General features: G+C 35.6%; 1 protein-coding gene across 2 annotated transcripts in view; it reads left to right on the forward strand.

Moving 5' to 3' along the window:
* Window positions 1-10164: 10164 nt before the first annotated feature.
* Window positions 10165-26559, forward strand: part of DNM1_1 (Dynamin- GTPase protein) — a gene marked incomplete at its 5' end in the record, with an annotated part of 34732 nt that continues 18337 nt past the window's right edge. Inside the window, 9 exons of one of the 2 annotated variants that reach the window (XM_051215041.1) lie at window positions 10165-10388; window positions 10428-10501; window positions 10536-10685; window positions 14963-15265; window positions 19592-19895; window positions 20916-21051; window positions 22823-22890; window positions 23458-23596; window positions 24206-24363. In XM_051215041.1, coding sequence (XP_051068222.1) covers window positions 10225-10388; window positions 10428-10501; window positions 10536-10685; window positions 14963-15265; window positions 19592-19895; window positions 20916-21051; window positions 22823-22890; window positions 23458-23596; window positions 24206-24363 — 1496 coding nt within the window. The remainder of the gene's footprint in view (window positions 10389-10427; window positions 10502-10535; window positions 10686-14962; window positions 15266-19591; window positions 19896-20915; window positions 21052-22822; window positions 22891-23457; window positions 23597-24205; window positions 24364-26559) is intronic. The other variant, XM_012939441.2, reaches the window with a different exon arrangement.

Below are 26559 nucleotides of genomic sequence, written 5' to 3' on the forward strand. Positions count from 1 at the left end.
CTGCTATGGCAGGTAAACGCCGTTTTTACAGGCTTGATCTATAAGTTACAACATTAGTTTACTTAGAGTAGGCTTCACAAGTAGTTGTTAAACAAATGAAGTCAATGGAATTAAAAGACGATGCATTTGTGCAGATGTCCCAATGAGCCAGTGTTTTAGTATTGCACTGAGTACAGTTTTTAAAATGTTTTTCTAAAATGTCATCGCGTCCACGTTGCACACCAGATCTCTTTGTTCTGCCATTGGGGTTATGACAGGACGAGGAAATGTTCTTGTGACCTTTGTGGAAGAGAACATTTAGTTACCCTTGAATTTCAAATCTGTTTGATGTTGATCTGATGGCTTAACCAAATCTGTAGCCAAGCTATGTAATGTATGTATAACACGAACAAATGAGATATAAATTAGATAAAAGGTGTAAGGCCTATTTAGAAAATAATTGTGTTACCTCTACCGCTGAATCCACAGAGTATGTTGTTAGAGGAGGCTTATAAGACTTTGATCGTTGTTAAGAAACTAAACCTTGAGGAGATTTTAGCCTTCGTAAAAAGGCCAGAGTTGCTAGAACGCGGTGTGGTGTGCTTACATGGAGTAATTCGATGGTCAGTGAACACAGTTTTGAAAGGAGACTTTTCGTGAGGGTACATCCCAACATTGTTTTGCGTGAGACTAGCAAAGTGACGAAATTCACCGATTTTTCTTTTATCAGAGGTAGACAGAAGTTAACACACTGCTTGAAGTTATCGAGAATGGGTGTTGCAGAAACCATAAACAGAAAACATGCGTTTCTTGCTCGTGTGCATTTTGGTTAAGTGGTTGTAGGTTCCAGGCGAACAAATAGATCAAAATATAATGTTCGGCAGTTTCACAGTTCCCTTATTCGCCATTGCACAATCAAGTGTCCGAGGATTTGAGTGAGCCTAATAAAAAAGGTATGTTCAACATAGAAAATATCTTGAAGTAGTTAATCGTTCTCCCATGCTGATGGATGGCCACTATCAAATAAGTTCACCTGGGGATTGATGAAAAATTACTAAATGGTTCCAAAACAGCTATACATAGACAATAGTTTATGAAGAATAATAACTTCCTAAAAATATGTCTATTTTAATGGATACACATTTAGGTAAATGCTACATCATCAAATCTAGTGAAGCAGTTTTGGACTAGGAAGAGTTTAGCTGGTACAATCGATAGCATCCTGTTATTAACCTCGAATAGCCAGGAAATTTGAAAACTGTTTTTAAGTGTATTACTTTTCAGCAGTCTAAAAATCCCCATAGAATATTCAAAAACGAAGAATATTTGAGCGAACAATTGTTTTCAATAACTTCATCATCAGGCTCTACAGTTATAAGTCCATAATTATAATATTTTACAAAGGCCAAAAATAAGGCATGTTTTAATGAGTTTGACAACGTTGTGTGTTAAAAATGGTGATGTATTACTTTTCACCAGGGATCTTCTCATCATAGTGAGCCTTTGAGAGGACTAAATACGGTAAAGTTTCGAAAAAGTGGTTCTACGATTTAGTTTATGTGTGACAGTATTGATCTCTGGTTTTAAATAGATGTTTCTTCAGGTAAATTTTCATGAGAAAGGAGCATTCCATTTTTCATGGGTTAGGAAGGTGACGTAGGACAAGAGGTGAGGGATACTTTTTGGTGTTCGGTTCATTTCGAGCGGTATTCCCTATGTTTTATGAAATATTTTGCCGACGTCGTTACGTCAATTATTACTTAGCCTCTAACCATAATATTCACAAAGCAATTATGTAGCCGAAAACTTTGACTGGCTCTTCAGAAAGAGTGACTTAAGATCTACTAAGAAAAATAATTGCCTATAATTCATCATATTTATTCCATCAGAGGTGAGGGAAGAATCTGTGAAGAAAATTGATCTTAAAAAGCTTCCAGTGGATTGTACTTTAGACTTCTGAAATTCTATAGATAACTCCTATGTATAAGATTCACATGCCCAGACAGTCCATAAATAAGTCGGTTTAATATCAAGTTTAGCCTCAACCTATGATCATTTTAGACCGCTGACACTCTTCTAACAATTATACAACCAGGTATCTGTTTTATCAGGGATAGATTCATATTGTTAAATCTGATAAGATCAATCAACAAGGAGGCTATTAATTAGGGTCCCGCCTGTAACCAACACAGTAGTGATAAATACAAATAAATCGAAGGGAAAGTGATGTATACGTGGTTACATTCGATAACAGAAGAAGCTTTACATACATCGAGAAAACAAAGTTATATTGAAAGGGAAAAGACATGTAAAAAAATTTGTCAGATATTTATATATATATACAAATTGATCCCACATATTTTGTTAGGCATATGAATGATCAAAGGCTTATACAGATCACAAAAGCTCCATAAATGTAAGAATCAGTGACTTCTGACTAAATTTCCATATGCATTTTAACGTGTTTGATTAATTCAGAGCCACAGGACATTGCATATGTATACGTGTGTCGTGGACAAAGATGTTGCTCCCCACGCTCTTGAACCATTTCCTGTCTACATACAGATCTGCATACTCAGTTAAAAGACCACATTGGCATGTGTGGAGTTGAACTGATGTAATCCCTACCTCAAACTTATTATTAAGTGTAATCCTATAATTGGCTTGTCATAAACGACGATAAAATGGACAACAACCTGTTTTCTGAGTGACTTCGGGAAATATATACTTCGTGCAACCTTATGCGTAGTAGGGTCATGTAGACCAGGTGGTTAATCTATAAAAGTTTAGCCATTTCGCTTTTCCTATGAAGGCGATTCAATCCTCGGACAAAACCCTTAGCATTTTTAAAGAATATGAAAAACCACGAGCCACATTGCAAAATATGTCCCCTGTTTCCCAATTAATATTAGGGCATACAATACAGAACTAGTATATTCGTATGCCTGGAACTTACTGTCACAATATCAGCTACTTGAATTCCGTACGGACAGATGAATTTTACATGGGTAGATTATAGTTTACCTATGTTTAACACTCACATGCAGTAGCTGGAAAAGTGAAATTTTTGTGGCATACACAAGGGTAAATAGCACTGTTGCCGGTGGATCATTTTTTGTCTTGGTGAATTATGTAAATTTTTTATTTCTAGCCCCAAGGCGCTATCTGTGTCAGAGATTACAAACCAGGTTGAAAAAGACAGTCGTCACACAGACCCAAAGCCTTATATTTGACAACATTAAGCGATGAACAAAACTTCTGCAAGGTTGACACTGATGTTAGTTGCTCCATTTTACTACATTTTTGTCCACAAGATGTCTGAACTCTACCTATTTTGTTTCAGATTACCATTACTATCACTAATAGTAATTTATTCTCAAATTACGATCTGTAATATGAGGCATGCCAGTTTATAGGCAAGGTCGAATTGTTACAGAGAGAGAGAGCTAGGATTAAGTCCACGTAAAGTTGAGAGCTTCTATGGACCGTGACCTTACATCCTTCCGGAAAAGCTGAAGCATTATTGGTGGCGAAGGACGAAGTCACCCATTTCATATGTGTTTTCGATGGCATATGTTGAGAGGGATGAAAAAGAAAGTACAAGAAGTAAGGCATAGTGTTCATGCCTATTGAAATTGAGTCATTTGTGGTGAAATAGTGAAGGTATAACTACTTAGTCTAATTCTCTTTTATTTAAGGTACAGTTTAAGCAAGAGCATCTCAATAGGTTAAAGAAAACAAGCTTAAATATTGTATGAATTGACAAAGAACTGTATAAATGGACGTGGTTCGAAAAGAAGCTGAAAGTACAGGATTATGTGGAGTTTTAAAATACAGTACTAAAAACAGCATTCTGATATACAAATGACAATCACCCTTTTTATCGAAGCTATTTCAGCTCATTTTTAATTTTAATTTTAATAGGGTCATGAACAGGCTTCTTTTTTACCAAACTGTCTAGTTTTGCTTGTAATAAGATTACTCGATAGGAAGTGAAACCAACTCAACGTCACAAACACTATTCGATGAGGTATTTCGCATAATAAATTAGCACCAATACCGTTGGTTCGTCACATTCCACTTGGCCACAAGGAACCATAATTTAACAAAATGTTCTGTCCTACAGACATGGATGGATTGAATTTACCTCCTCACCATCATATTTGCTGGTCAGTAGCGCCACCCTCCCTCCTTTTTGTGATGTTAAGCTCTCCTACGTTTGTAGTGTGTATGTATATTGCCTTATTCTAAGCCCCTTGTTGGGATACACTGTCCCTACTAGTTCCCTGTTACAAGCAAATCAGATGGTTAAAACTTTTGTATTGTGGGTTACATATCAAGGAATATGAAAGAGTTTAGAAATGTAGACTTTTCAGGGAAAAAACAAAACACTGGGTGACACAAGGATTTAAGACATTATGAGCTTCTTATGATCGGCCTTAGTTGATCAGCATCAATGAGGTTAGGGAGCTATCTGTCTACTTGTAGTGGAGAAAAAAGTACATAACAATTAGGAAGAATAATGTAACTGTAACCATTAGAGAGGAGCGTAAGGGCATAACTAATAATCATTGAATAATAGAAGAGGGTAAACCATGTGTTCTATTGTTTAGTTAATATTTATTGGGGTCCGTTGTATTCATGATCGATCTAGGTATGAGGCGGTTCATAATAAAGTGCGGAAGTTCGGGGAATACTTGATGTAGCTCTTTAGTGTCAAGTTATAGTGTTATTAGTGTTCTGAACCTGACAATGGGTTCGCAGTTACGGTTGGGTATTGGAAGCCTATTCCATAATAAACTATACCGAACTGGTGTTTTACTGTAAACAGTGTATATGCGTTGTCTCTGAGAGAGGGTCATGGATCATGGCTGGACAAAAGGTTAGAAATGTAAGTCAATATATCGTCTTGTAGAGACGAGACGATTTAGTGTAACCGAACATTTGTTATTTGTAACCGTGAATTTATTTTATGTATTCAGTCGTCTTAAAAGGGTAATAAATTGATTCTTCAGATTTGGCTGACTTTTTTCATTTATTTATTGTTTGAGCTAAATTTAACCCTATTTTTGACCTTAATCAGACGAGTAAACATTTGACAGTCAGACGTAGGATGAGAAAATCGTACATCATCTACATGTTGTTGGATAATCCGTTCACTGTACTTCCTCCGACATTTGCTTCATCCTGTTAGCTTTCATTCTCTTACCAGCTCTGATTCACATGTAATGAATATGCGCAATAAGCCATAAGCGGTAATTTGTGGTCATAAATAAAATTCCATCGAAACAGTGTATTATGTACTAGGAAAGTATGCGACGCCGTGGATTAATTCTGAGTATAAGGTGAACGGTAAGGCTAATGGTATATCGTCATTTAAGTTGATCTAATAAATAAAATGTATCTGTCTGTGGTGATAAAAATAGCGAAAACAACATCCATACGAAATAATATGGTTATGTCTCCCACAATACACTAATGGCCTTATTAATCCTCTGTGTGACGATCAAAATTCTTGCATTTCATCTGAACTCAGAGCTAACAAATGAAAGTTAATTCACGTAGACCGGGCAACGTTCTTATAAATAGTGTGCAAGCCTTTTTGAATTATAAGTCTGTCAAAAAACAACCTTTAAGACCAATTTAGTAGTTAACAGTTTGAGAGATCATATAATTCATATGAAAGTAAAAAATACTTCAAACAGTACAGCCAAACGTCTCTTTAGCGAAGAATAGCACTGAAAAGTAAAAAGAATGGGTAATAAATCAGAGTTCGGTAAGTGAATATAATTTCCATTTAGCTGTAATGCCACCAACGTTAAAACAAATCAAGATGGTCATCAGACAAATCAAGAGTGGAGAAGCAGCAGGAAACAATTATACCATCTGAAGCACTGAATTTGGACATAGAGGTAACTGCAAAGATGCTTCACATTCTATTCGGGGAGATTTGGCAGGAAGAACAAGTGCTGACAGACTGGAAAGAAGGATACCTCATCAAGGCACCAAAAAAAGGAAATCTGAGCAAGTGCGAAAACTGCAGAGGCATCACACTTGTGTCAGTATCAGTAAAGGTTTTCAACAGTGTTGCTGAACTGAATGAAAGATTCAGTAGTCGCCCAACTACGAGATCAACAGGCTGCATTCCGTAAGGATCGGTTATACACAGACCAAATCGCGACACAACGAACCATTGTTAAGCAATCAGCTAAATTGAACTCGTCACTATACATCGACTTCCTTGACTATGAGGAAGCATTTGACAGTGAGGATGAAATGGCCCTATGGAACCGTCTTCAACACTATGTAGTACCTTAGAAGATTATCACCACATACGGAGTCCTCGTGACGGACTAAACTGCAAAGTCGTGCATGGAGGACAGCTGACAGATGCATTCCGAGTGAGGATCGGTTACAGACAAGATTGTTCACCCTCGCTCTTTCTCCTTCTTCTGATAGTCGGTTGAATTACGAAGACCTCCACATCTGAGGGAAAGCACGGAATACAACGGACAGCTTAGATGCAACTAGATGATTTGGACTTCGCAGATGACCTACCCCTTCTATCCCACACACATCAACAAATGCAGGTCAAGACAAACAGTGTAGTGTCAGTCTCTGCATCAGTAGACCTCTACATACACAAGGGAAAAAGCAGCATCCTCAAATACAACACGGAGAACATCAACCCAATAATCACATTTAATAGAGAAACTCTGGAAGAGGTGGAAACTTTAACGTATCTGGGTAGCATCATAGATGAACAAGGAGGATCTGATGCAGACGTAAAGTCGAGGATTCGCAAAGCAAGAACCGCATTCCTACAATTGAAGAACATATGAAACTGAAAGCAACTGTCAACTAAAATCAAAGTCAGAAACTTCAATAAGAACAGCAAGAGAGCCTTACTGTGTGGAGCTGAAACTCGGAGAACTATCACAACCATCATCAAAAATTACAAGTATTTATAAACAATTATCTACCAAAGATACTCAATGTCTGTTGGACGGATACCATCAGCAACAACCTACTGTGGGAGGAAACAAACCAGCTTCCAGCTAAAGAGGAAATTAGGAAAAGACGTTGGAGGTGGATAGACATAATTTTTGAAAATCACCAAAGACGAATATAGTTTAGATAATAAGGTCACCAAATTTGGGTACTATCATAAAACACTGGTATAATAACTGAACTATCACGCAATTGTAAGTCACGAAAGCGTTCAAAACAAAATCACTTAAGTCTAATATTAAAATTAGTACTTTGTAGATGAATATTTTTGAGTTTTATCACTAATATTACCAGGTAACTCGAATTCAGTAAGGCAACAAATTTCTGATAATTTAGAATTACTTGAAACAATAATACCTATTTTCCACTGTCTAGTCCTCAATCAACACTATAACTGGTTGAACATAATGGTTTGTGGATATAATCATAAAGCACTTTCATGACTTGAAGACCACGTAATATGATTGATAAAATTGATGAAACTATTTAAAAAATCGGTCAACAAATTGGTTTGTAATTATCATTGAATAGTGTTTCTTCCTTTTTATCCTCATTTATTACAAATTATTTCAGTCTGCTTGTCTTTCAGTTGCTCATTCAGTAAATATCTTAAAACATTGTCAGTCTAACTAGAGGTTTGGCGACACAATCATGTATGCAGCTCATCAGTATAAGCAGTGGAGCATATCTTTTGTAAACTGAAAAGACTGTCGAAATTACACCAAAGTTGAATAAGGTTCAAGCCATTAACATAGACATGAGTTGGAAGTGTACTCTCTTCAGTTGCAACATATGTTCTCTCTGATAATCACATGAGCATCAACCACTGTTTATTACCTTGTAAAGATTTATTTAGCCGGAAGCGTCGTGCAACACCACAACACGTATGTTTAGGGCAAACAGGCTTTTCGATTTCAACAATTCGTAATCAATATATTTGTGACTAACTTATACGAAACTCGATACTTACAACTAACTTTTTTGCACCATCAGCCGGTAGATATGAATAAAATGAAATTGAATCTAGAGCATGTCCCACACGACTACACTCCTGCCTAACGAATTTCTTTTAGCTATCCGTCCAAAATAAACACAATTATCACTATTTTCACGTATGTATCAGTAGTATTACTAAATTCTGTCACGTTTAAGTAATAATGAGGTCAAGAAGATCTCCCAGTAACTAAATAAACCATATCAGTAAGATTTGGCGAGTTTCTAATTTATGAACGACCTTTGAACGAATCTTAAGTGACTTTGAGAAATATTAGCCAATCGACAAACAGTTAGTATGAAGTAAAAATATGTTATTCAAAACCAAGGAAATATAGGTGATTCACTTCTTATACGTGGTTCAAAAACTTGTCAAGGTTAGAAAGAGGTTCAGAGGTTCTAAAATCGTAATGCATGCAGTAGAGGAAATCATCCATACGGCTACAGAATAGTCGGCCTCCGGAGCCATGGTAAAGTCTTAAAAACTCATTCAGCCTCAACCACATAGCTTCAGTATTGTTTATGTCCACTCCGGTTGTTCAGTACAAAAAGTGCCACTTGTAGATAATGACACGATGCACATAGCTAAGCCTATGTAGGAGTCTGTACGCTCTCCAAACATCCGTATATATTGTAGTACCTGGCTGCAGCCAGTTTTACTGGTGCTATTATTCTCCAGTTCGCAATAATTTTCGTAATGTGCCTTAGTTGGGAATTATATAAAGGTTTTTCATCACGAACTGACATCAGCTATAATGCCAGTAATTTATTTAGCCAAATGGATAAAAGGCTTCTGCGTTAAAATCCGAGATCTAGTAGCTTATATCTGATTGATTCGTCCACAAATTATAGTCTCGCCGTTTTATTTGTTATGGCCGCTCAATTATCACATTTTGCACAAAATTCCCTGTGAACCGATTGTACGTTATTATTAGCTACTGAAGTTGTAGCCGTAACCTTGAAATCTCTAAGACGCTTCTGATTGGCTCGTCCATGAATTAGTCTCGCCCGGAATTTCTATATTACTGATTGTTGTCCTATTTCTTTGCACAAATTACTTATACTGCCTACAACTTGAATCACTACCAAATGTCATTATTATGCACTTTAATATGACTTGTTAAAACATCTATATACTAAATCGTTCTTCCATGTAAGACCTTATAGAATGTGCAGTTAAATGACAAGTCTACAGTTTTAAGATTAGGTCTATTATTAGAGTAGTACTCATAACGAAGTAGACAATAATTCTACAGAGTCTAAGAACCCTTCAGTAGCTCATGTTATAAATACCCCCAATTTTCTGAACATAAAATATTGAGTAGAGGGTTCTTCATATGTTTCGCCCCTTTTCTTTCGTGTTCAAGTTGTCGTGTAGATTTAGCCTGTGGTTATTAGAAGAACTTAAGAAACCTATTCAACCATTCAGTCAGAGGATCTGTCAGATCCACGAAGCACGGTCAGTGGATATCAACTTACAAGGGTATATGCATCTCGGTGGTGATCTTGCAATCACGTAAACCACTTTAAACACAACTAAGCATCCCCAAAAACGCATATCAAGGCTCAATATCAACACAAATCCTAGAGGCCGCACTCAAAAATTGTAGATGCAGCATGGCGTACCGGATCGTAGGTACACCTTATACTATCTACGAGTGACCAGATTCTGAAATTTGTTGCCGGCTGAAGTGGTCCAAGCTACTTCTCCGGAGTTTTTTATTAGGGACCTTAACATATTCTTAAGGACTTAGGGTAATATTAAAGATAATTTACCCGATTTTTTTCACTGGTTAATTTACACAGATTTCTTCCTTGAGGTTTCGGTAATCCACCACTACCAGTTAGGGGAGCTTATTATACAAAGGTTGCTTCTGTCCCATCCATCACCATTTGAACATGGGCAGTGCTGGGATATGGATATGTTTGACCAAGCTCTCTTGTCTAGAAGTATCCGTTAAAAGTAGAAAATCAGCATCAATCTCGAGAGTTTATAAAGGCGTCTACTTTGAAGAGCTATATACAGTCATGACTCCAGAAACGACTCCCAATATTTATGACGTCGCCTAATTTTTTCATATTATCTACAATTGAATAAATTATGGAAAAGTATAAAGTACGTGCAATTCAAAAACTTAAATTAAAAAAGCCGTGTTTCGTGTCTAGAGATTTCTGAGAATTTGTTTTGTCACCGCGTTAGCGAAAAGAAAATTCCGCGGGTCACTTGACTGTTTGGGAATAATGTCGGGCAATGTTGGGATGGAACAGCTTATCCCGTTGGTTAACCGGCTGCAAGATGCGTTTTCCTCATTAGGAGTCCCACTTAATTTGGATCTGCCTCAGATCGCTGTAGTCGGAAGCCAAAGCGCAGGAAAAAGCAGTGTTTTGGAAAATTTCGTCGGTCGGTAGGGCTGTTATGTTACCTATTTTATTGTCTCAATTAGAGACTTTCTCCCTCGTGGAAGTGGAATTGTCACACGCCGACCTTTGGTCTTGCAACTAATCAATTCGCGCAACGGTAAGCTACGGTTATAGTTTGATCTTATTATTAGAATATGCTGAATTCCTACACTGTAAAAACAAGCAGTTTACAGACTTTGATGAGGTTCGCAAGGAAATAGAAGCGGAGACAGACAGGCTAACTGGAAGTAACAAAGGAATTTCCAACACTCCTATTAATCTTCGTGTTTACTCTCCCAATGGTAAGCCCGGAATCTAAATTTTATGTATTCCCGTATTGTTTTGTGGTAGTCATGTCGATACCGGTTTTTCTTAAGCTCTTTTGATTACGACGCAATTGATCTATTCCAGATTAACTGCCTGAATTTAATCATTTCAACAACAGTGAAAACGCAAAACAGTACGTTGTATTATAGTGTTTATGAACTTAAGGAAGAACAAATGTGGTTTTCAGGAATTGTTTGAAATAATGGTAAGGTGCCTAGATTAGGTACTTGTTAGTCCGCGATAAAAAATGACCATCTAACACATCTAACAAGTTTAAATACCGAATACTTATTCCCAAAATAAATATTTAGGATGTCTGGACAGTTGTTGATTTTGTTGTCCAAATAAGTTCCGTAGTCTCCCCACTACCAGTTCTATACCAGGTGAATTTGTCATTCGAATGGTTTCATACTTGGATACCAAAGTCACCAATATGTGCAGTGTCTTATTTTGTGTTGGGGTTTGAAAGCGTATCGGATTAGAAAACTATTGATTTAAAAGTTGTTGTACGTAAGTATGTTTCACACGTAATGTAAACAAGTTACTCTCATCAAGTCATTATAAGGACCTCACCTTGCCAATTAAGTCGATAGCCACACGCTCAATAGGAGAAAGTATCGACCTTGTTCATATTTAGATTCTAATGTCACTATTGATGTTCATACTTCCCAATCAATTTATTGGCGTTACTTGAAGGCAGTCCATAAATTATAGTCCCACCAGTTGACTAACCGATCGAGTTAATCCTGTCCGAAATTCAGTATTATGTTCACCTGGATTTTTTATTGTCTGTGCATTGTCAGTTGTGTTCTCCATCTTATGTTCATTAAATTTATCGGGAATTAAAGTACCTTGTATGATTAAGGATTGTTAAATAGGCAACGTAGGATCGAATGTCTCAATGCCAGACCATGTACGTACATTAAATTTATGTTTTCGTTTGCGCTAAGTAAGACTGAATCCAAAAAAGATTTTGTGCTGTTTATTATTATTATTATTATTATTATTATTATTATATTAACACAAACATTAGTACTAGGAGGCACCAAATAAATATGCGCCACATAAATCATGCGATTTATGTGAGGGCTAGGATACTACCCGGGTGCCCAAACCGAAGCAGGTAGTTTTCTTAGGGAGCCACACCCGGAGCCTTTGACCTAAAGGTCTGATACACAAGGCCGTCGAGCAACGTCACGAGGTGCAATCTCATGGTAGCCTGTGACCAACGATCAGTTCGTACGCCGTTTGTTCTCTCATGATCCTGGAGCCCATGTACACCATTGGTTTTGAATCAGGGTTTCCCAACTACCCTAGGTGGACTCTCCATGTCCATCGACCCGGTTAAAGCGCTGGAGTTTCGCATTTCGTCCTCTCAATTTCGTAAACAACACTCCCTCCACGAGAAGTCAGTGAGTAGGACTTTTCTGGTAGAAACTATATACGCGTGGCCATATGAGAGCATTTCGAAAGGGGGAGCTGGCTCTCCCTAATCTTAGTTGTACCAGGGCATTTGGGGGCTTATTTTGTGCTGTTTGGATATGGTGCCTTTCTTAGTATTTCTTGCAGTTCAGCTTGTCGTGTAAGGTCTCACACAGCTCAACAAAATGATCGTCTGAATAATTGCTGTTAGTCTTCAGCTTTATCTGAGTTGCACTTATTATGTGGTCTTGTACTAACTAAACGCTCAGACAACAGGGGTTATTTTTTAACAACAAATAACCTATTAGTTGAGTTTCCATATTAATGTAGGTTAATTAGTATGTTCGGTTGTAGTGAATTTTCAGTTTAACAGCCTTTTATTCAGTTTATTTTACTAGCTATTCATTAGTTATTCATTTTAATTCATTACTGAGCAGCAGTATGACAACTTTTATTACTATTAATATTTTTGTCAACTGTTGTGAGTTCAACAACATGAGGTTTCCTGAAGTTCTAGTTTCAACTGTTTATAGATGTCTTTTATTTCATTTTGTTCCATATGTAACATTAGTTGTTTCTGACCAAAAACGTATTTCATTATAGATTCATTTTGCTTTGCAATAGCGTAACTTATCCCACAGTCCATTCCATGCTCATCACACCAACTAGGTTCTTCGTGTGCCTGTGTCGTTTTAAGAAAAAAAATCAAACTTCATTGAGTTTTCGAAATTTCCCTCCCATTTTCTAGTTGAGCGGCCAAGTAATATTTGGAATAAACAGAAATTTACATTACTATCTGTTTGTACAGATAGTTGTTAACTGTTTCCTGAAAAGAGAAAACCCCTGACACAATCGTCAGTCGAAGAATTCAGCATTCATTTAGAGTAGTCATTTGTGTTGTTTGTGGAATATCGGTATATTGATTGATTTCAGTTCTGTCGTCACTTTTACGTAGATAATGATCTGCTACTAACCTGTAACAGCGTTTATGAAACCGGCCATTCCATGACCAAAGACAGGAAAGGTCTTTTAGCAGAGACGAGCTGTTGAGTCGCAAAGATAAAGAATGGCGACAAGACTGAAAATAAACTTGAAGTTTCACAAAATCCATTAGTTCGTAACAAGTTGGATGGAAGTATCATTTGAATGGATAATAAGACTAAAGAAACAAGCTATTTTCCCCATAATTATTAACTGTTATATTTGTAAGTGAATTAGCATACTGCCCAGGAGCTCAGACAGAGCTAGTTAGTTTTCTTGGAGGGCCAATACCCGAGAGTTTGACGTATAGATCTAATCCACAAGATTAGAGCGAAGTCATTAATTCAGTCTCATAGTAGTCTGTGATAAAAATTAGTTTCATACCCTATCCGCTCCATTGTGATCTTGAAGACCATATACACCATATGTTTGAAATCAGGGTTTCCCAAATCCCCTAGGTAGATCCTCCGTTTTCAACAACCCAATCAAAGCTCCGAACGTTTTCGTTTTGTCTTCTCGTTTTCGTGAAAACTTCTTGCTGCGTGAAGGGAGTGAAACTTTCTTAGCAGAGGGTGTAAACCCATGGCATATCACAGCATGTCAAGAAGTGAGCACTCTCCTTACCCTCGGCTGTACCAGGGCGATTGGCAGCTTGTATTTTTGTTCATTCTTTATTCTTTTGTTCCTGCTTTTGATCAAGTATTATTACTAACAAACATTTAATAGATCTCTCCTTATGAGAATTTCCACTGTATAGCTTTGAAAATTCAATTACAGAAGAGAAATCTTTATTTTAACGTTCTTATTCTACACTACTTGTACAGAATCTAGGTTATAGTCTTTTTTCGCTGTAAAACATGGGAACAGTTCATTATATACATGCCTTTAATTTTGAGCACATGAATTGGTTTTTGGTTACTGAATTTCAAGTGTATTCTCGACGTAGTTTACATTCAGCCTGTTGTGTTCCATCTGTTTGCTTCTCAGAATGAAAAATAACACGTTTGATTATTCGAAGGAAGTCTTTCCACTTACTGTCGTGTGATATATCTGTACTAGTCTTATGTGTGACTCTAATGATCTATTGATAATTGCTTAAAATACCTACGGGGTATTGCACATACGATGTCCAACTATTGTATCTTAGTTATTCCTAACTTATTTCTAAATAGATACTTCGGTAAATTATGCGAGTTTTTTTAACTTCAAGGGTGGTTTTTTCAGGATGACTAAATTTTTATCTGAATATTTTAAGAAAATATCCAAACAGAGGATACAATAAGAAAATATTTAGAAACAGGCAAAGATCAACAGAGTTATCACGCAAGGCCTTAAGTTGGTTAGCTAGTATAAATTCATCAAAGTGAATCCATCCGTGTTATTTCGTTCTAATCTTAGTTCTAAGATTTTCTAGAGTTACTGCGAAATTTGTCATTATCTATATCTCTTTTCTTCATTCGAAGTTTTCATTTATCATCTGACCAACAGTTTATTATTCATGCTAACGTAATGTTATTTTTGGTATGATAAAGGTGATTTTATTGATTAATTATTCTCTACTTTTCTGGGAAAGTTGATGAACACTAAATTAATGTACTTATGTATCACATATGATTGGTGCTTATTTTCACGTAGAATAGTGATAAGAACAATTTAGCTATAAACTGTTGATCATGCGTTTGATATCTCGTATGATTGCTTTTGTTCGTTTATTTGAATAGTATCTTTAAATACTGAATTCCTGAATGCGCCAATATGTACGTAGTTTGTGTACAACCTTTCCTTTCATTAAGGATTAAGTTTTATAGTTTATTGTAATTCATTATGCTGCTTCTATGATCTCTTTTAGTTCTCAACTTAACTCTGATTGACTTGCCTGGAATGACTAAAGTTCCTGTCGGTGATCAACCTCTAGATATTGAAGTCCAAATTAGATCAATGATTTTGGAATTTATTACGCAGGAAAATTGTTTAATTTTGGCTGTTTCCCCCGCGAATTCCGATTTAGCTAATTCAGATGCATTAAAGTTGTCCAAAGAAGTAGACCCTCAAGGTTTGCGAACAATAGGAGTAGTAACAAAGTTAGATTTAATGGATCAGGGTACGGATGCTCGAGAAATCTTGGAAAACCGTCTTCTGCCACTTAGAAGAGGTTAGTGACAATTTGTTTATTTTAAAAAACTACTTGGAATTACTAGTATCCTTTCTATTCATAGGAATTTAGAAATACCTAAGCATAACACAAAGACGGTAATACGTGTCCAAGATGAAGTTATTTAAGGTCAAATCACCAAACGGTTTGGAAAATATAGCTGACTTTTATTTCATATGAAGCATATTTGTAGTTTTTCATACATTCATTCTGCCCGAGCTCTTCTAGTCAGTAATTTATCGCACAGTGATAAAAAGCCATACAAGTGAACAAAGAATTCTTTTGGGTACATTTACCACGATAGAATCCAGGAAAATGTAACTTAAGAATTCTGAGCTCTAACTAACGATTGAAACTCTATTCCGAAATTATTTTTTCGTTAAAAGGCTGAACTATTCTTTAAAAGTATATAATACAGTTTAAGCCGAAAATATCAACCGTTGTTTTCCTGATAATTAATTTTAGCGTTAATGCATTCTCCTTGAAGGCTATAGTATGTGAATATGATTTTAGGAGGGGTCGAAAGTGTGTTTATACCTAGGATTTCTAACTACTGATATGATAAACGCCACCAACTCTTCGATTATCAGGCCAGTTTGTACCCATGTATGATGAAATACAATCAATATGATCTATTCAATGAATTTTAGGCTTATGATATCTTTCAGGTATTTGATATCACTAAAACGTTATCAATTACAACGTATAATGGATGACAGATCAATTCCTGTCGTTTGTATGCTAAGCTTGTTGTATCAAGATTTTTATATCAATACTTTCACTGAAAAATTTCTGATCTCTCGTTTCTGTGTAGTTATCTTCCTTAACAAAATATTCATACTAGCTCAAAAGAACCTACACTCCATCTAATAGTGTGTGATGCCTTGCTCCTGCATCTTCTTTGGAGTGCCTGGTTCTAAACGAACTCGTTAAACGTAGGTAACGCTCACTGCTTTCTCTAATCCATTTCCAAGAGATGTAATTTAACTGGAAATTTAATGAATACTATGTTGCAGTACATCATATTTAGTTAAATTGTTGACACAACCACTTCCACTTAAATCCTGTTTGGCCCACAACTAACGTATAACGCAGTTTGTGTAGATAAAGTTATTTCCGTCTTTGATTATCCTCCTTAGTTATACCATTTCGCTCTTTCTTCGTTTACATTTTGACTCTTCACTTGTTTTTTTTTCTCCCGTTACTTTTACTCATTTTGTTGCTTTGTTATTGTATTTTGTTCTCTCCTACTCAATCAATGAATTCAAAAATAATTTCTATTGGCTAACCAGTTGAGTTCTATTCATAATATCGGATTTTCATTCCTACTAGTTATTGATCTTGTTTCTATTCTTGTTAATATTATGTCCTAGTAACCTTTCTTTCATTCATCTGTTCACTGTTAGTTATTACAATGTAAAATTGAATAAATGTTCTCCAGTGGGAGGGGTGGAATTATTATTTGAGTTGCATTACGTGCTTGCTTCTGTCTAAAATTACAAAAGATAGAAAAGATAGTTTACCAAACCATGAAGTTTCTTTTGTTCGTTTTTGAAGAAAAGTAGTAAATAAGGTACCACTACTGACTTTTTTGTGTCTATAGAAAGTAGAATAAGCTTAACCTTTTATGTACACAACTCTTATGAACAGGTTGTCGGTAGCAGGGGAAGTGCACTAGTATACACATTCAGTCGAGGACACATTACTTACTCCTGTCATACCTCATGAAGGTTTATGGGCTGCCCATCAGGATTCTCAATCGAACAATGGCTTGGTCAGTCCATTCCAGTTGTTATTCATCCTTTTCATGTTTGCTTCCCATACCCGATGCAATATTTTACTCGGTCATCTTCTTTCCTATTACTCTTCAGAATTCTAAGTTAACGCTTGCCTCGTGATGCAGTTTAGTGATTTTCAAAAATTATGTCTATCCACCTCCAACGTCTTTTCCTAATTTCCTCTTTAGCTGGAAGCTGGTTTGTTTCCTCCCACAGTAGGTTGTTGCTGATGGTATCCGTCCAACAGACATTGAGTATCTTTGGTAGATAATTGTTTATAAATACTTGTAATTTTTGATGATGGTTGTGATAGTTCTCCGAGTTTCAGCTCCACACAGTAAGGCTCTCTTGCTGTTCTTATTGAAGTTTCTGACTTTGATTTTAGTTGACAGTTGCTTTCAGTTTCATATGTTCTTCAATTGTAGGAATGCGGTTCTTGCTTTGCGAATCCTCGACTTTACGTCTGCATCAGATCCTCCTTGTTCATCTATGATGCTACCCAGATACGTTAAAGTTTCCACCTCTTCCAGAGTTTCTCTATTAAATGTGATTATTGGGTTGGTGTTCTCCGTGTTGTATTTGAGGATGCTGCTTTTTCCCTTGTGTATGTAGAGGTCTACTGATGCAGAGACTGACACTACACTGTTTGTCTTGACCTGCATTTGTTGATGTGTGTGGGATAGAAGGGGTAGGTCATCTGCGAAGTCCAAATCATCTAGTTGCATCTAAGCTGTCCGTTGTATTCCGTGCTTTCCCTCAGATGTGGAGGTCTTCGTAATTCAACCGACTATCAGAAGAAGGAGAAAGAGCGAGGGTGAACAATCTTGTCTGTAACCGATCCTCACTCGGAATGCATCTGTCAGCTGTCCTCCATGCACGACTTTGCAGTTTAGTCCGTCACGAGGACTCCGTATGTGGTGATAATCTTCTAAGGTACTACATAGTGTTGAAGACGGTTCCATAGGGCCATTTCATCCTCACTGTCAAATGCTTCCTCATAGTCAAGGAAGTCGATGTATAGTGACGAGTTCAATTTAGCTGATTGCTTAACAATGGTTCGTTGTGTCGCGATTTGGTCTGTGTATAACCGATCCTTACGGAATGCAGCCTGTTGATCTCGTAGTTGGGCGACTACTGAATCTTTCATTCAGTTCAGCAACACTGTTGAAAACCTTTACTGATACTGACACAAGTGTGATGCCTCTGCAGTTTTCGCACTTGCTCAGATTTCCTTTTTTTGGTGCCTTGATGAGGTATCCTTCTTTCCAGTCTGTCAGCACTTGTTCTTCCTGCCAAATCTCCCCGAATAGAATGTGAAGCATCTTTGCAGTTACCTCTATGTCCAAATTCAGTGCTTCAGATGGTATAATTGTTTCCTGCTGCTTCTCCACTCTTGATTTGTCTGATGACCATCTTGATTTGTTTTAACGTTGGTGGAGTGACGTCCATTGGGAAGGTCTGTGTTTGGTGCTTCTATGTTCGGTGGATTGAGTGGATCTGGCTTATCCAGAAATTCTTGAAATTGTTCCGCTCATCTCTTCCCCTGTTCTTGAATCGTAGTGATTGGCTTGCCTTCTTTTTGCTTGACTGATTGCTCTAGTTTCTTCGTTATACCATGTAGTTTTTTCATAAGTCCTTCACTTGCAGCTTTTTTCGCTGTCATTGCTTGTTCTTCCACGTATTTCTGTTTGTCGGATCTAATGCTCCTCTTAACTTGCGTGTTTGCTTCTTTGCATTCAGCTTTTGCCATGATTTTCTTTGTACTTGTTTGGCTGTCGTTAAGTGCTACCTTCTTGTTTTTCATTTCTTGAGTATTGTCGGCGGTTTCGGTGGAGATCCATTTCCTATGATTCTTGTTGCGGCCTGGATCCTCCTGATACGTTGAAGTTGGTCCTTCTTTTGTCCCTCTCCAGTTACTTCTTTCGGTAAATCCTGTAAGGCTTGGAATCTGTTGTTGAGAGTTATCTTGAATTCTCTGAGTTTGTTTGTTTGTCGAAGGAAGGTTGTCTTGAACCTTTGTAATGCTGTTTCTCCAGTTGTCCAGTGCTTCTTTCGCCTCAGTTTCATCTTGGCAACTGAGTAGACAGTGCTTGCTAAAATAAGTATTTTAAATATATACTTGGTTGGGGTCCATGTGATTAATATAACCAATGGTTAGAGACTTTAAATGACATGGCTCAAGATCGTTTGCAATGGTGCAGTTGCATCCATTTTTCATCTTCCTTGAAATTTTGAGCTTCTAAATCTCCAATAACTGTTTTTATCTCACTAATTTCTATTTTTCGAATTATATCTTCGATGCCTAATCTTCTCTATTACCGTGGATACTATTACTACATCTACTCTTCTGGGATTCGATCTGACAATGTCATCTCTGCGCTGATGGGGTATGGGAAATTGAATCGATTTACATACGTACGATGTCCTACTTTCTTACTGACTGAAGGATATCTCCTCATTGTTATTAATTCATCAAATGTAACACTAACCAGTTTTCTTTTTCATTTAATTATTATAAGTAATACTCTGTTTCTTTCCTATTAATTAGGCTATATCGGTGTGGTTAATCGTAGTCAGCGGGATATCGAAGGTCGTAAAGATATTAAAGCTGCTTTAGCAGCTGAAAGAAAATTCTTTCTAAGTCATCCATCTTATCGTCATATGGCTGATCGAATGGGAACACCATTTTTGCAATCTACATTAAATCAACAATTAACTAATCATATTCGAGATACTTTACCTGGTCTAAGAAATAAACTCCAATCACAAATGCTAGCTATGGAAAAAGAAGTTGAAGAATATAAACATTACAAACCTAGTGATCCATCTTTTAAAACTAAAGCTTTGCTCCTGTAAGTTTTAATTTATATACATTGGCTGTTTGAATTTTCTCATTGATATTTACGACTGCAATTGATCAGTCTCTTTTGGCAAATGTCCATCCTGTACAAACTGCCTCGATATTTTCATTAAGTCACAGGCATTTTCTAAACAGAGAAGGATGGTGCCTAGCAGTGGAATCCATCCAGCTGAATCATATGATGGCGTTTGGAACGAACGGTACTGGGTTTGAGTCCCAGGGTAACTATCAAATCTGGAATGCAGGTACGTCCTGCCGGCAAGCCCCAAACAGAACGAAATGCACGTCCTGAATCATACTGTTAGCCACCATCTATCTTTGCTTAAAAAGTACTGTAGGTTCTGTTATTTTTTATTAAAAAAAGACAACCCTCATGTTTACTTGATATATAACATCGTCAATCTCGATTTTAAATCACGCCAGTTGTACATTTTGATGTAGGAAGGAGTTGTGTTGTTATGATATGTATGTTTACTATTCTGCATGTTTGGTATGATAGGATTTTATCTGACTAAAATTCTTGATCTCAGTAGTAAAGTCTATTTTCATCAATATTAATAATATCAAAAAATAAGTATGAATTCGTGAATTAGGTTCTGAGTCATTTTTACTGTATTGCGACTAGAAATGATACGTTGTTGAATAAACATAAACAATCATTATGGCGCATATTCTTGATCTATTAATTTAAAATAGTGTATGTTCCGACCAATGAGCGATAGCTACATTTCTTCATCTATGTAGACCAAGCTAACGATAGAGCTGTGTATTTTTATTGTTCGGAACGGAATTACACATATTATTACCACTTAGCGTATCAAAGGAATTAATTTTCAAACATGCAATACACAGTTTTCTTAGGTCCTAGCTTATTAAAAATAAATCAAACTAGTGGTGTATCACAGTAGTTGAAGAGTTTTACTCAACTTATCATAAATTACAAATTATCACTAAATCCAGAAATCATTTGAAGTAACCATGGAGTAATATTTCTTTTCCCTTCTAATTTCAGAACAGTACAAAGTTTTGAAAAAGATTTTCATCATGCAATTGATGGAGGAGGTTCTGAAATAGATACAAAAACGTTATCTGGTGGCGCATTAATTAATCGTATATTCCATGAGCGTCTACCATATGAAATGAACAAGGTAAAATGTTCGATAATTTACTTTTTAAAGTATGTTCAGCACTCTATTAGTATCATTTTTATGACAGAGTTGACAAATCGTATAATATTTACTCCTCAAATGTAATCAAATAGCAAGTCATTTTGATGTTTTCAGACGACTAGTTTGTATGCCCTGTTGCGTAGTTATACTTAGATTTCTGTTCAGTTAAAAGTAGATTTCGCTATGTTCAACGAATTAAGATATCATCCGAAAGAACAAACAACATGCACACGATTTATACGTATATATACGATACAAAAATGTCCCTAAAAACTTCCAAAATAGCGTACTAAAAGCGGAAACGAACTACGAACTTTCAAGGTCCTTCCAGGACAGAAACACAAACTGAAGGTAGAAATGGGAGCTTTTGGTGTGAAAATGGGACGTTCAATTATCTGTAATAAAATTACAAAAATGAGTTTACCAAGTGATTTCTGGGGAAATAGCATCCCCAACAGGTTTATTGTTAAGGGTTGGTGTCAGTACTCTGATCAGACTGACGATTGTAAACTCGAATTTCCCTTTTTGTCATCATACAGCCGTGCGTTTATAGCATCTCCCAAGGAAAGTCCTATTCAGTCCATTCACCTTTTGATCGTATTTACACAACAGTGACAGTAAACTCGTAGCGCTCTGTGTATACTAAGGGTCATCTATGTGTTGAAAAGTCATGACTACTGTCCAATAAACTAGTTTAACCATAGGATCTTGCAGTAATATATGTGGGTATCGTCACCAGCTACCGCGAAAACCCATCCTTCGAAGTCCCACACGTCTTGTGATTTGTATTCTCAAATGGAAAGCTTCAGATATATTTTCCAACTTGTCACTAATCTTTATCCTTTAGTGACTTCAGTGTCGAGTTCAAAGATGGAATATTTCCACTTGAATGTTATGTTTTTCTCCAGGTTCTGTGGTCAGATTGAAGTACAAATATTGTCACTATACATATTTACTGTACAGAAATTTAACGAAGTTCATAAATGAATTTATTTCGATGATTTTGTTCAGTTACCGTTAGACATTTTTTATCGAATAATAGACCTGTAATTAAAATAAATACTTCGTTTACTTGAGCTGTAATTTTGTGACACTTCTTACTAAAAAACTTCCGATTATGCTTAATGTGTATATCGATCGTTGATTGACTTAAACATACGAAGCTTGTAAAAAGTATCTAGCATTCTTAGAATTATTTTTGTCTAAGACGTGCACCATTTGTTGCTTGAATCCATATTTATGACTGACAGACAGAAATCGCCACCATAAGGGCCTGGCAAACGTGTGTGTAGACCCGATTCGCTGTATCACATTATGACGAGACGAAAACAACAAAATGAATAGCAAGAGATAGAAAAAATGTAGTGGCAATGATAATATGATAGACCAAGCCTTGGGAATATAGTTCACAAAGACAGAATGGAAAGGTATATATGATAGGATAATAAATTTCAATATCGAGAGGAAGATAAAGGACAAATGCGTCTGTGCAATTGTGAGTGGTCCTAAACCATGTCACCCAAAACCCTGACCACTGATAGCGGTTGTCACCTGGACCTCAACCAGGTGGTTTGCATCTACCATTATAGATTAGATTAACAGTCAATGTCTTCACGGGCTGATGACACGTTTTAGCTTGGCCATCTCTGGCTTCCATGTTTATACACTGCTTTCCACCAAATTTCTTTATTTTATATTCTACTTAATTTATTGTTTCCTGATTTGTTTTGATTGTGGTTTTGCTCATTAGATCGAAACTGATGAAGAAGAATTACGGAAAGAAATAAGTTACGCCATTCGTAATATACATGGTATTAGGTAAGTGATCGATTTCCATTTGTATTATCTTTCATCTCAAAGGTTTTAAAACTTCGAAAGTTAAAACAACGGTGATTAATTCTGTTCTCTGTGTGAGTCAGGTTTTAAGATAAACAAACATTGTAAAATCAATCTAGACTTCAAAGATTTATATGATTCTTACTACTGTAGCGTACTTATTTCGCTGACTATCAAGTTGTTTAAAATGCAGTTTCAGTATAACAATATGTGGTTTGTACACATATATTCAGATAATGTAGAAATTGAATTGAATGCAATTTATGAAATATGATCTATTGGGGTCCTAGATGGAAACGTTACTATTGACTACAGGGAATTCTAACGGTATGTTATTCATGGTAACACGACACTTTCTATCCGGCTATTGTATTACTTTAAACTGTTTAACTATCTCGAACCGTAATTGATTATATCCAGGTTTTCTCTCTACTGGAACCTTCAACCCCACATAATTCTGTAGACAAGGCTAGTGGTGGTTAAATTATTGTTCAAAAATCTTGCAAGTATCTAATACTAACTTTTATAAATTTTCTTTTGTTTCGGTAGAACTGGATTATTCACGCCTGATTTAGCTTTCGAAACTATAACTCGTAAACAAATTGATAAAATGAAAATACCGTCATTGAAATGTGCTGATTTAGTTGTGGCTCAATTGACTGAAATTGTACATGCATGTACTGCACGTGTAAGTATATAACTGTTGTCAAAATACTGTTACTATTATTACTATTACTGTTTTGAAGTTTAACTTGTGAAATTTGTTTATGATAAAGTTAGTATTCATCACAATTCTGGGAGTTTAAACTATTAAATTTTGATCCAGTAGCTCCATTGTACTGTGCTTTCTACGAAACCTAAAAGTCCTTAGTTCGGTTCTTGTCAGCTGGATCCTGTGTATGTCTTGTTGTGGCTACTCAAAAGACGACAAAGGTTCAGTGTTTTCTTTAGTCTTCAATGTTTTTCTAACCGCGTTTATCATCATTTATTTATTAACCACATTTAGCAAGGTTGACAAACTGTTCATATTCTTAGTTAATTTCTCGCTTCACATTACACTTGTCACTTTAATTGTTGGTTCTATATAGGGAAAAGTGTTTTTTTCTTACATCAAAACACTTTATGACGTACTTTATTCATGTTTTCCTTCTTTATTCTGGATAATTTTTTTTGTACTTTAACTTAATTATTATAGTAATAATATCACTATTTTTATTTATTTTCATATGTGTTATTAAAAGAATGATTTGTAAAAGGAAAGTTGTTGATTATTTAATTTAATTTGATTACATTGTAGATGGAGAATTTTCCACGTTTAAGGGAAGAAACAGAGCGTATTGTAAATCAATGGATTCGTGAAAGAGAAATTCGTGCCAGAGATCAAATTGTACTGTTAGTTGACATACAGTTATCCTATATGAATACCAATCATGAAGATTTTATTGGTTTTGAAAGGTAACTATATTATTATAATAATTATTATTATAATACTTGATTCAGTTGATGACGTTTACCGAGGTTAGAATTTCTTAGTTGCTCAATTATTTCATCTCTATTATATTAAATGTACTTAAAATATTCCTCTTGTCTTTATGTTGATCACTAAGCATTATTATTTGTCAGCGCGATACAATAGGTACAATTGATATCGTGCAATATGAAATTGCATATATGGACGTTAAAATATTGTTTTAAATTAATAGATGTTGGTATACCATATAGTATAGTCAGAAATGATATTTAAACTCGAAGTCAATACCATATACCCCATTTAAAAAAAAGTTGAACCAAATAACTATTCTATGTATTATTCAATCTCAATTGACAAAAATGTACCATAATTCAAATACATTCATTGTATTTATAAGTGCTCTTGTCGTCATAATATCATATTAAGCATTAGTTATACATGTATGTATGTTCAATAAAAATGTTATTAATACTACTGGATGAGTGGTGCCAACAATTAAGAAAATAAAACAACACACTTTAATTTAGAAATATTTTTACTTTCGAACGCAAATAAACTTGGAGTTGAATTAATCTATGTACATTATTGTATCATGAGCAAAAACAACTACTTACTAATGATTGTGATCTGTCCAACGGATTATTGTTTATTGGTGTGAGATTCCCAACAATAGTTTATCCTTATTATGTAACAAAAATGATATTTTCTTGAAGGTTCTGTCACAATTAGTCAATATTTATTATTAAGCTGTTTAAAATGTATACTTTTCTTTATCCAGATAATACATTACGTATTTATTAATATATCATCAATTGAACAGTTTACATCATAATAATGGCTTAATGCTAAGCATTGTCCCCTACTAATGTTTGGTGTATCGATTTCTTTGCGATCACTTGTCAATTTCGGTACAAATTCACGAAATATGAAGATCGATTATTTTTCCATAAATTTTCTTTTAAAAGTCTAAGTACAAGTTATAACTCCATAAGAGTACTTTAACTTTATTATAACTTGCTGGTTTAGACACATAGTTCACACTGTCTACTGAGACTTGTAACCCACCACGGAGATTTGTGTTGTTGTTGGGTCTCATAAGTATTTTTTGTTCAGAGGTTTGTGGAGATTGTTGCCTCCTGCTGAAACTAGGAAATCCTTTGAGCTCTAGTGAGAACCTGTGATCACTGTAGTTCAACAGTGTTGGGTGAGGGAGTTACCCACCAATGACAGTGAAAAATGGATAGTATAGCCTATCGAACGAAGTTAGACATGTAACCATCGGATGCTGGCTCAGGTTAAGCTCTTACCACGAGATCTGTAAGTCCTGATTTCTATGTTACGTGGTTGATGGCTGTTTGCTACTGCGAAGTCTCATACTAGGACGAGACAGCTGTACAGTGCTTTCTGATTTCCAGTGATTGTCTAGCTTAGATCTGTTTGTAATCTCAATAATATCTTTTTTGTTTGTTAGCATATTTCATTCCCACTTTTTGACGGAATAGTTTCAAAAAAACACTTAGTCTAAAAGAGCATAAATATATGAATCTTTTTGTTGTATTAACTTTTGAAATTGTCGGAACAAAATATTTTTCCATCTTCATGTTCTTCTGAATACTGTGTTTGTGAATTGATTTGAATTTACCTATTGTACGTATTATTTTTCCTTTTTTAAATCTGTCAACTATTAATCTTTTTATGCTGTCTAGTAAATTTTGAGTACAGTTTTCATCGTAAGTAGCTTTTAAACATTCATCTAAATAAAAAAGTAACAGTCATTCTAACTTTACTAATTAACAATGAACATTCACGATTCTCGTCAAAGGATCAAATATAAGATGCTCAATAGTCTTTAATGACTTGTGATATTCTAAATAATAGTCAGTTTGTTATTTATCTTGCCTTATTACTATGTAATTTTGTGTCCATTGAACGATAACCATGATCAGAGTTTATGTAATATGGCTCAAAGTCGTTCAAAATCGAACAAATTCGATCACTTTGTTTTTCTCCCCATCTTAAATCTTATTATTCCTTCATACATATCTTTCCACTCTACCTTTTTGAACCATATTCCCAATGTTCAGTCTTTCTCAGTGTCATTGCTACTACATTTACTCTAAGATTACAAATCAAAATAAAGCTACATACATCATTATGTCAATAAAATCCTTTTCACTGTT

The sequence above is a fragment of the Schistosoma haematobium genome, chromosome 2 (assembly GCF_000699445.3).
Source record: "Schistosoma haematobium chromosome 2, whole genome shotgun sequence".
NCBI classification, from domain to species: domain Eukaryota; kingdom Metazoa; phylum Platyhelminthes; class Trematoda; order Strigeidida; family Schistosomatidae; genus Schistosoma; species Schistosoma haematobium.